General features: G+C 35.2%; 1 protein-coding gene across 7 annotated transcripts in view; it reads right to left on the bottom strand.

Moving 5' to 3' along the window:
• Window positions 1-12,496, bottom strand: part of CNTN5 (contactin 5) — a 600,552-nt gene that overhangs the window by 221,638 nt on the left and 366,418 nt on the right. For all 7 annotated transcript variants that reach the window (XM_038141215.1, XM_038141204.1, XM_038141258.1 and 4 more), the window contains one exon: window positions 7,313-7,531. In XM_038141215.1, coding sequence (XP_037997143.1) covers window positions 7,313-7,531 — 219 coding nt within the window. The remainder of the gene's footprint in view (window positions 1-7,312; window positions 7,532-12,496) is intronic.

Below are 12,496 nucleotides of genomic sequence, written 5' to 3'. Positions count from 1 at the left end.
GACAGAACAACACATTACGCAGTTTATAACATCCTGCTGTATTTGTCCTACCAACAGCAGCTTGAAGTGAAAAAAGGTACACCTGAAGACTCGGGGTTTGGTCATTCACCTGAAAATTATTTACTACATTGTTTTACTAACTCCACAGAGCTTCAACCACATGTTATGGTTTCACAGTTTTGGAAACTGCAACCTTTATCATACTAATTTAATACATTATAATACTAATAATAACCTTTATCATATTATCTGAGGTTAACAGCCTCAGAAAATCTGAGTAGACAGGAAAAGGTGTGTGGCACTACAAGTCTTGCAGAAAAGAAAGACTTGGAGTCTTGAAAAGGATGAGAATTGTGGGAGACATAGGTCATAGCATGCTGGTTTTGAGATGCAAATTTCCATGTCTTTAAATTCTTCCATTTGGGGTTTCTCAACTCTCTTATCATACAGTAAAAAGTTGACATGAGACCCCATTATGCTTTTCAAGCTTTCTTTTTAGTGACTTACTCACTTACTCACTTCAGTTTTGTCTTTTTACACTGCTATTCAAATGTAGATTTTGAAAATACCTTTATTTTCAGGTTTGTATGCTTCTGCTGGAATAGATTAAAATAATTAGCCTGTTGATTTGTAAAGTCAGCAAATAAGAGCAGAAGCAATTAGTAGTGTCTCTTTCCCATAATTTTTCAGCTTATTAGCCCTACTTGTAGGACTGTGTAAAGGAGTATGGATTGCTGTTTTGCATATTTATATTAATGTGTAGGTACATTGCTTTGCTTGGGTTTATTGGCAGAAATGTATGTTCTGGAATAAATATCTGCATTATTAAAACAAAAAAAAACCAAAAAAAAACCAACCAAAAAACAACCCACAAAGAAATCAATCACAATAAGTGACTTCTGATATGTACTGATATTATTGAAGACAAAATAACTCCAGTAATAAATTTTGAGAAGTACATCTTAAAATGCCATGGGGGAAATGGATTCAGCCTGCAAAACTTATTTTAAGAAAGGAAAATGTTGGTACAAACACAATGTGTAGATTTTTTATAATTTGGTCACCTACTTCTTGCGTTGTACAAAAGAAAATACTAATGAATATAGGTGTAAATAAATAGGACTGACATTGAGCTAGAGTTTAGCAAAACCAAAAATTAATTAAGGATAACAAATCTAAATCATGTCTTTAGATTTAAGTGTTATTTCATGCAGATTAGTAGGCATATGGATAGGGTGAATATTAATGAAGATTAATGATTTTATCTTCTCCCTAGGAGGGACTCTGGAGATAAAAATATGATATCACAGTTTAGGACTGCTGGAAAGAAAAGAAAAAGATGCAAGGCTAGGTGCAGGACCAGACCATGGCACTGGTCCTGCAGGGTCCTCTCCCTTGTCCTCTCCCTAAGCCACTCAGACAGAGATTTCTGCAGCTTTTGACTCAGCCATCAATCTTAGGACAAGGAAACACCTCTAGCCCCAGCCTGAAGCACACCATGGTCCCACAGAGACCAGGAAACTCCCCTCAAGCCACAGAGAAGGGGGGGCAACCCAACCCCTCTGTGTGACCTTGAAATAAAACTTTCTGATTCATGAACCATTGGCTGGCTCTTCTGCTTTGTGTAGTCTTTTTGGGGAAATGTCCCTGGACTTATCCTTATTGCCCTCATTTCCTTCTTGTGTTTATGTATATATCTTTGTACGTATGGATATATAAACTCATGTATGTTTTCTGATGCCTTCAGAGATTCTAAGACATCAGTTTTTTTCATCCATGTTTTTTTTTTTTTTTGCAGCTAAAGGGTCACAGCTAAATGTGACCCATACTCTTTAACAAGATAGTCCTTTATGAGTGTGCATGGCAGAATTTGAGCTCCACACCTTATTTTTTTTTCTTTCTAACTTATCAAGAACATAAAATTAAATGAATATTTAATAGGCATGTTAGCATGCATATATTTCAGTTTACTATTATAATTTCTCAAGGGAAATATTTTCATTCCTCATGGAGGCTTTTACTAAACAAGATACAGAAAACTAGTTGTTTTAAGTGCTATCTTATTTAAGAACAGTGATTTACCACAGAGTCTTGGGAATACAGGTGTGCACTGCAACCAGCAGTGCAACAGCTAGTTTGTGGTCCCCTCACAACTTTTAAGAAAGGCTAGGATATGGAAAACATTCAAAATATAAGAAAAATCCCTCTTTGAAAGTCTTGAATATTCTTCAGAGCAGGGCTCCTATTTTCTTTAGGTGCCAGTGTTTTCCTTATAGCACTTCTGCACATAAAATTTCTGGAATATGTGACTCCCTAGTACCAAGTATTTAAGTCTTTATGGGAATGTTAACTGGAATCAGTATTCTGCAACTCAGACAGTAGCCAAAGTGTGATTTCTCTCTCTCTTATCTATAGACATTCTTTCATACTTTTATTCTCTCCCTCAGTTACTGATGAAGAAAAAAAAATCAGATATTCTTTAGTTCTTCTTTCTGAGCAATGCAGATATCATACCAACAAACTGCAGATGAGAATAAAGTTTCCTGTACTTTAAATCCTGTAGCAATTGAAATGGTGTAATTTCTCCACAGTTGCTTTCTTGCCACCATTATTGATTAAAATACAGGTCAACTAATACACTGAGAAAATGAATTAATTCCTGGAACCCTGGGATCACAGAAGTGGGCAGGAAGGAAATATGACCCTGTTCAAACTCCTGCACTGGAGCTGCACTGGCACTATTACTTTTAGTCAGATAATTCAAAGTGTTGTACTTCTAAACAGGAAAAGAAATGAAGTTATTACAAATGTTTTCTTAAATAAGTACCCTCTAAGATACATGACTGGCCTAATCAGTCATGGAGCCATCTTCTCAGTCTGAACTACTGGTAGGGAGAAACAACAGACAGTTGAGGGGATATGCTCAGGCAGCCTTTGTCTATGGGGGAAGAAAGAATTCTTTCAGGTCTTCTCCCCTTCTTCTGCTCATGCCCCTTTAGGTGCACTTTTAACAGGACCAGGAAGAATGTTTTCCTATTGCTCTATTTTCCACCCCCATGTTTCAAAGATTCTTTGAGCCCATGGAGAGATGGAAAAATTTTCTAAAGAAAAGCTATGCAAGGAATGTAAAATGATGGAAATGAGGGATCACTTCCATTCTAAAATACTGATGATTATACTCTGCATAAGGGCCTATCCAGAAAAGTACCTACTTGACACAATGCAGACCAAACTACATCCCAGTGACCTAGGTATTATTGTGTTCAGGACACACTAATAAGTTTGAAGAAATTGCTGTTGATAAGGCTATACATGTTGTTGAAATCTTCATATAAGAAGAAGTAATTCAAATTAAGAAAAGCCGTTTCATTTGAGGTTCGTCCTACAAATGGAAAGATTCTTTTTGGTATTGGTGGATCACACTATGATGCTACTCACTGTCAACCTTGTTTTTGAATTTCTCTCTTTCCATTCTTGGTTTTCAGCTTATATTTGTTGTATGAACTTCAGGTGATGACTGCAATGGATCATCTGATTACTTTTGTTATCATGGAACCAGACAAGCAATCTGTTCAGTATATTCAGAAAGATTTTAGACGTATATTCACACTGATTTAAATGGAAACATATTGCCTTCCCCAGATAAAAGCTAGAAGCTATTTTGGCTTATTGTTTAAACACTGAAAAACTGTATTAACTTCAGTGGCAATACTTATTTTACAGGTAGGTCATATGCTATAATCTTTTACCTTTACACCTAAGAAATAAAAAAATACTATTCATTTTAATATCACTATCATATGTCAAAATATTACATATTTCAAAATTTCAATATAAAAAATAGCCACAAATTCATTAAGGCAAAATATGTTCCAGTGATTAAATCTCTGTGTAACATATTTTAAAATTAACAAAAGTGGTTGAACTTTACAGTAATTATTTTGCATATATATAGAAGCAGAGACATTATGTGTGTATATATATATATATATATATATATATACACACATACACACACATGTATATTTGCAACATATGCATTTCTAAAAAAAAATTAATTTTTAAACTGTGTTTCAGTCGACTTAAAAGCTGAGAAATTTTGAGACTCCTTTTGAGGTAAACTGAAGCTTATACACGTGCCTCAAGGCATAATATTGGTTCTAGTGTGCTGCATGGTGGAACATTGTATAGTATATGCATTATTAAGTTTATACTGCAAAAAAGATTAAATTATTTTCTCATATTTTCAGATTTACCTTTTCTGAAACATGTTTATTTGCCTAATAAGCAAGATGATACAAAATTTTACTGTTTCTTGAAAATGTTTTCTCTTTTCTGAAACAAATAAATCTGTTCTAAATTTAGCTTATAATATCTAAACTGCATGCCATATGAATCAATGTTGTCAAATATTTTTAGCAGTGGAAAAAATTAGTAGTTTGTGTCTATAATTCAGACCGGTAAGTGCTGAATCTAGCAGATGGTGGGGAAACAGGAATTCTCATTTTACAAAAATTAGATTCGCATCTTGCATATCTCGGGGTTCATTGATTCAAACACTTTCAGTTGTGACTCTGTTTTTCATTTTCTTGCAAAATGTGTCAAACCAAAGATGAAAGGACAAAGAAAGTCCTTATTCAAGGTTAAGTTCAATTATCTTTACTGCAGCAATTCCAAAAGTTTTTGGAACAGTAAGAAAATCTAAGAGTTTGCAGTTTTATGATTCTTCAAGAGTATTTAATGAATAATTCATATTTTTATTCACATTTTTAAGTCATGACTTCACACATTGATACATAGTTTGAAGAGAAGGACTGCATTGCCTAAGCTTCATGTTTACACTAAATAATTCCAGATAATTTAAAGTCAGCAGTGAGCTATAGCACAGCTCTTTTAATTTAAGATATCAGGAAACACATGTTGAATTGAAAGTGCAAATGAAATAGCATCAAGTCAGTATAAAAGGATCTTTATTACAAGCCATGTCAGGTGTTTGAACATGTCTGCTGGGAAATAATTTGAGAAGTTGCTTGAGAACTGGTATAATTCAACAGCTAATGAAAGTATTCTTGGGTGTTTCTTATGACAAACTTCACTCCTGAATTTATGCCATATATTAGACATTTGAATTATGCAAATTCTGCATTATAATAATCTAAAACATGTTTTCTCTCTTCCTAAAAATGTCGTCTCTCTTGAAGCAGTGGTGTCTCATTACCACAAAATGCTGTAACATTTCCTCATTTAGGAAGCCTTGGCTGGAAAACATGACCACTTAACTCTATCATCACATAGCAGTTTTAGGATGATAACTAGAATATCCCTACTTCAACACCTGTAAAAAATGAAAAAAAAAAAACAAAACAAAAAAATACCTTCAGACTAAATCAAAATTTAGAAATTTAGAAATACAAGTAAGTGTAATGACAGATAATTGAATTAGTCACTTATTCCCATAATATTCTATATAAAATTCTCAGTTTCTAAATATCAAATATATTTATTCAGGCATCAAGCTATTAACAGAACTGAGAGGTTTAGAAAATAAGTTACATTTAGCTGCCATGACAGATGTGTTCAAGTCCTCTTAGATGATGCAGATTATCCTACTTGGTCATGTGCTGATCTTTTCTAAATACTGTCTTATACCTATGCTTGTGCTATGCAGGCACTTCCGTTAATCAAGGGCTTTCAAAACATCATCAGGTGACTCAGACTTACTTATTTCTACAAGTGTCTACACAGCTGGATATACCAAGATCTGTAAGTGAAATCAGTCTCCGAGGGCTATTTTATGTAGTCTTTAGAAGAATGGTGTTCCTCTCTTCTTGGCCAAATACTCTATTCATTAGGCCTTATGAGGTATGGCCCTTTTACAATTTTGTCTACAGTCAGTGGTTTTTCACTTGCTCAAAAAACTGATGAATCTAAACTGCTGAGCTGCAATTTGGCCCCAGTGTTGTGAGGAGAGTCATGATTGTTGACCTAAATCATAGATCATGTCTATGGTACAATGATCATCCCTGAGCTATGATCTCACTGTGCTTTCTGGATATGTCCAGGATTTCTAGTTCTAGTTTGCACTACATTATTCAAATAATCTGTATTTTTTTGCTTTCTCCTTCAGTATTTAGACATTCATGCTGCAAAAGATCAGGATAATGGATTATAGTTCTAATAATGGACATTAATTTTAACCTGCTCTTAAAAGGTTGTCAGGGAGGAGTTACCAGCATCTGGTGAATGGGGAAAAACTGAGTTCACTCTAGTCGCTGCTTAAAAGAATATTACAGTGGAAGAACAAATATAGAAACATGCTCCTATCCCAGAAATGGTATCAAACAGAAATTATCTGCTGACAGGATCAAATTGTTTATTTTCTAGATCAAACTTTTCTCAGGGAACATATAAGCCATTTTTGTATATAAGCCATTTTTCTACACAAACCACATGCATACACCATTAATTTTCAATAAATGCAAGACATTTTCTAGGGGAAAAAATAAGACTTTGCTGAGTCAAAAAGTAACCTGTTATCACACTCATGATATTGTGTGAATTTCATTGAATTGCAAACTATTAATCACAATTCTTTCCTCTTTTACATCCCTTGATGTAAATGAGGAACATATAACATGCCTATGAATCCTCTAATCTCTCCCTCCCTCTCCACCTCCCTCTTCTTCTTTCCTTTCTTTCTTGCTTTATATATTTTTTGACTACAGTTCAGGTAATTATTGTCACAAAAAAATGGTATTAGAAATGTGGCTTCTTAAAATATAACCAAACATGGGAAAATATGTGTTGTTCCTATGAATTATTGCATTTAGAGCTGAATGACACCATATCATGCCAGAAGCTCTATCCAAGCATGCACATAAGTACATGCATGATGCAGTTGACTACAAAGAAGAGATAATTTAGAGAAAAAGTAGTTTTATAAGATTTATGCTTCATGTTAAATTTATATTACTGACATTCATGATTAAATAGAAAATTCCGAGGAGAAAAAAGTGGCTTAGATTTTACTACTAGATGAAATTGTGCTGTAATGGAATTTCAAATCACTGGTTTGCTATTTTCATGTAACAACACCTGCATAAAAGAATACTGCATAGGAATCTCTAAGAAAGGATATTTTAACTGGTGACTTTAAGGCTGTTCTGAAGAACCTAAAGGAAAGCAGCTCATTTCCTACTTGTGACATTTAATAAAATTCAAAAATGTGTCTGAGATATACTGAAGTAAGCTGACAAAAATACACTGATTTCGAAAAATATTTCCAAGTTTTAGAAGGGGAAGCTACACTTACCATCATGTTTGAAGGTCTCTGAGAAGTGGTAGAGGTTTGTCGGGGAGTGATAATGTTGTGTGGCTCCTCTCCAGCCTGGTGAAGATACACTTCCTAATGAAGGACTGCTTAATCGTGGTCTGTTCTTTGAATTAAATGAGGCTAAAGATGAACTACCAGATTTGATTCTTAGGATAGCAGCATATGATGTGGGGAGACCAGGAACAGCTTCTGAATAATCTGGAAAAAAAATCCAAAAAAAACAACAAGAAGTGAACACTGAATAGAAACTAAGTCTGTCACTTTGCAAAAGTATATTTAGATAAGCAGTAGAAAAGCAGAAAAGTTTTATCTGTAAAAGGAGTGACAGAAACATAGCAGGCTTGATGAGAGACTCAGCTTCTGAAAAGACTTGGGTGGCACCATGGAGCTCTAAGAAAATTTCCCTGCAGCTTCACCACAATATAGAAATCAGGTATTCACTAAATTTCTTACTTATGGAAACATGAGATTTCAATGTTTTTAAATTCTATTTCTATGATCCTATATTTCTATCTCATAGTGGAAAAGTGTCTGCCAGGCCACCATCTTTCCTTCACAGCCTTCCTTCTCTTTGTATGTGCAATGCAGAAACACTGACTGAAACAAAATGTGCTTCTCGATTCAACACTACTCTGCAAATCAAGCAGGCTAGCTAAATGGGCCAAGAGTACCTGTATGCACAAATGCCTTTCTCAAAAACACACATATGCGAAAGTCACCTCCTCTGCTGTCTCTTCAAGTTCCCTTTTTTGCCTTTTCTAACTCTATTTAAAATGTCAGTGCTTACAAATAAGAATAGGGCCCAAGTTTTCAGTCCCTTTATAATGTCAAATATAAAGAAGATAAATTACATTATGATAGATTAAAAACTATAACTCAGGACCTGCTGGAACAAAGAAAGCAGAAGTATTGAAATCAGTTGTCCTGAAAATGCAACAATTTTAAGGAGGTTAGAAGAACATTCAAAAGTATATTCAGAGATGAGCAAAGGGATTCAGACTGCATATCCAGTGCCTATGAAGGAACAGATCTTTTGAAGGACAATTGGAAGTGCCAAGAAGAAAAAAAGATCTGTTCTGTCATCTCTGCTGGTGATAAATATTTAAAAATCAGACATTCTTTTCACATTGGCATAGTATGTAACATTTGTCATTTTTAGGCTGTGACTCTCCTTTTTTGTTTGTGTACTTAACACAAAGATCCACTCTAGTAAATAGAATTCAACAACACTTAAATAGTTCTGACAATGTCTTTTTGCTGAAATATATTGTGTAGGCAATTTTGTGAAATGAGGTCGTTCTGTGCTGCCTCATCAAGTTAAGAAGACTGCAATTCTTCTTCCACTTTAAGAGAAAAAATAGTTCTGTAATTCTTTGTTATCTAGCAGAATGGAGAAGACTACACCTGCAGTGGTAGTTTCAGGGTTTGAAAGAAAAAAAGAGTCTACAAGATCTCAGATGGTATGAATGCAAAGTACCATGGGAAAAAAGAGAAGGAAAGGATACAAAAGTCACTCCAGATGGTGAAAAAGTCCTGCAGTAATGAAAGTGTTACATAATCTGTTTTCTGACCTTCTGTGGTATAATTGCTTCGTTTGGCTGGGATTAGCGATCAATGTGAAATTTCACCTGACTGCAATTGCTCTGTCATGCTTACAGGGATGCTGTATCTGAATAAAGTTTCTCTTGTAAAACATAACTGGAAATGGTTAATAAATTATACATAAGGAAATATTTCTTGTTTTGTTTACTGAAAATCTGTAGCCTGTGATCGTTACTGACAACTACAGCAGAAAAGACACTTACCTGAAAACAAAACTTACTTCCTAATTTAAGCATTCACCTTCAGAGATTTAGACTTCTGAACTGCCTAGTTACAGTGCCTTAATTAGAATATATTTATATTGGAATACTATTTACAGTAAAATTATTCCTTTAATTTGGTTTGGACTAGACTTCTGAGATTTGGGAGTATAAATTTATATATTCCATTATTTAAGTACATAGTAGTTAAACTGCTGGAGAATAGATATTACTCTCTAATGTGATTTTTTATTTTACCAGTCTACCCTAAAAATCCTTGAGAAATTTCATCAAAACTACTGTACTTGAGCTTCACTATGAAATTATGATTTCCGTCGTCTCATTCTGAGCAATAAGTTAAGTATTTGGGATGAAACATCCAAAGGTTCCTTCAGCTGCAAGAAGACACAGATAGGGAGTGTATAGGCCCAAATGGTAAGGATATAAAGCAACTAAAAACCAGTCACAATAAAATCAGTGATTCGGGTTAGCCTTCATATTTCTTTGAACTAGAACTATCAGATTTATAGTAATGGTGGTAATACAATAATAATACAATAATAAGTAATGCAATACCATAACAGTGGTATGACACTTTTAAGACAGACTACTTCTTTTTAATTTTCTTAATGGATTTCCAACAGCAAACTGATATAGTTTTGGTAATTTTTTTAATGAATCTGTATCAATTCAATAAATTATTCATGCATCTCTTATTATTTTCAGCACATGCTGCTCTTCAGTCAGATTGATCAGAATCAGGACAACAAAGAAAACAACAGTGCCCTATGTAATAGAGAGCCTGTCTTCCATTGATTACCGAGGAGTTTTTTTGGTCTTAGAAAAAACCAAAAATATGAATTCCAAGATAATGTGAAAGAATTTTATTCCTGTAATTTGTAATATCTATGTCAGGTTAAATTCAACTTTATTTCATGTGTGATGTAGTGGGACAACAAAGCTAGTTCTGAGGTAAAGGGGATCACGAGACTGTCGGAACCCAGGACTCTCCTCTGGGTGCCCTGGATGGCCAGAGCTGCTGGCGGGGGGCTCTGAGACCCTGGCATGCAGCCAAAGACACACGTGGGGTTTTGATCTTAGCCCATGGAGCAAATTACCAACTCTGTATGAAGAATTACAAGCCACACACACAAGTTAGATAGCATAGTAGAGATAATCACGAAGTGAAAGGAAGGATTTTTGAGTGCTGTACAGGGGGGTTTTAAGCCTTGTACGCAGGGGTCCAAGTTTTGTACATGGGGGTCAGGAGATCTAAGATGGAGGGATTTGGGTGTGCCCTGTCCTCTTTCTTTCTCCTTCCTAGCCTCCATGTCTTTGGTGATGTTGGCACTCACAGATTGGTTTAGAGTAGAAAGTCACTATTCAATATAGATAGTAGGCATTGGGGAAAAGGTATAAACATGTAGTACGTAATATATGATATAAAAGATGGCACCAGCCCCCTGGGAGGGCAGAGTGCCTTTGTCTGAGCTGCTGAACGGGCCACAGCAGTTCGGGAGAAGAATCTTTTAGATAAACAACAATAAACTACGTTGAGAACAGACAACAGAAGACTACTGAGTCTTTCTTCGAAGGCACGGGTTGGAGGAGAGACTTTTCCATCTTTTGGGGTCACCACAATCCGGGACGTGAAACCCCACATCTGGCGTCCCTGGGTGGGCAGGAGACCCGACATCTGGTGTCCCTGGGTGGGCAGGAGACCCGACACGAGACAGCAAATATTTACACAGGTTCCTTGGGTACAGTCCATAGGTGCAAATATAAACCATAAATACTACCGTGTTATATTTTATAGTTTGTTTTTAAAGGCACAGCATAGCTCAACAAAGCTCAAATAATGGTACACAGAAATTTGACCAAAATGCATTTTTTCTTTAAACAGAGAAAAGTGACAAGGAAAATTTATTGAATCAACTCCAAAATTTCTTTGAAAACTGTATTTGTAATGTTTGAACTTTATAGAGAGTAAAGGATTCTGACTTTTGGTGTGATGTTTTGTTTTCCTTTATTCCTTTTTTTCTATAAGTGACTCCTGGTCAGTTACTAGCTCATTGACATTTCTCAACTATCTAATTAAAATGTAGACTGTCTTATAATACTTGCAAATGTGACCTTCATTTGTGTATTTTTGTGAGCTAGCATGTTTAATCAAATGTCATTTAGAATGATAACCCATTTTTTTCCATTGTAACTTCTAATTACATTGTTTCACTGGAAGTTTTCAGTCTTCTAAGCTTATGGAAATATGTGCATTCATTCTGTACAGTGGACTGTATCAGTGTTGTTCCTCAAGCTTTTAAACAGACATATATTTTCTGCTCTGGTCTGTGCATGCACAATGGTTTCCTCTAGCTCAATGACATCTAGCTTGGCAATAACTTGGAAGAGAGATGCAAAAATAGCAGAAATCTGTTTTTGATAAGGTGTCCATCCAGGTCATCTCCCATGGGAACTAGGATAACTACTAAAACACAGCAAAATGTGAATAAATAATATTTTTCTGATGAGATTGTAATAACTACAACAAAAAAGAACCCAAAGCAGACCCAGCAAAACACCAAAACCAAACAAAACCTGCACAAAAAAACTTCAACCAAAAGCCAACAAACCAAACACACACACACAAAAAAAAAAAAAAAACAAAAAAACAAAACCCCAACAGAATTAAGTGGAAGCTAGTAGATTTCTCAAGAACTGATTAGTTCATCTGATCATCCTCTGTGTTTTCCCAATGTGGTGGTTTAGTTTATCTGAGAGAGATTTTATTCTAAAGTTGCTACTCTATCCCACTTATCACTAAAAGCAATGGACAGTGCACTATCATTGCATTCTTTATTGGCATTGTCTATTGACATTGCATTGTCAAAATCATCAAAATCAAACCATGAGATGGAAACCTTCACTGGAGACTTAATTTTAAATATTTGGATTCTGGATGTCAGCACATAAGGTAGTGAGGCTGGGCTCACTTTACAGTCAGTAGAAAGGAAGAGGAAAATGGCATGTGATATGATAGGCAGTCTCAATAAATGGCTACTTCTTGCCACAGAATGTAAAGGAAAGTAAGATTAATAGCTAAGATGTCAAAATTTCAATTTTTCAGATCTCAGTTGTCTTAGTCATAGAATTATAGATACATAAATGTTGGAAAAGACCTCCAAGACCCCTGAGTCCAGCATTTGACCTACCACAGAACAACCAAACCATTGCACTAAGTCCTGTATCTAGTCATTTCTTGAACACCTCCAGATACAGTGATTCCACCTCCCTAGGCAAACCATGCCAATGCTTAACCACCTTTCCAGCAAAGAAATTCTTTGTGATGTCCAATCAGAACATT

The sequence above is a fragment of the Motacilla alba genome, chromosome 1 (genome assembly GCF_015832195.1).
Source record: "Motacilla alba alba isolate MOTALB_02 chromosome 1, Motacilla_alba_V1.0_pri, whole genome shotgun sequence".
In the NCBI taxonomy this organism is placed as follows: Eukaryota; Metazoa; Chordata; class Aves; order Passeriformes; family Motacillidae; genus Motacilla; species Motacilla alba.
This window is presented reverse-complemented; position numbering and strand designations above follow the sequence as displayed.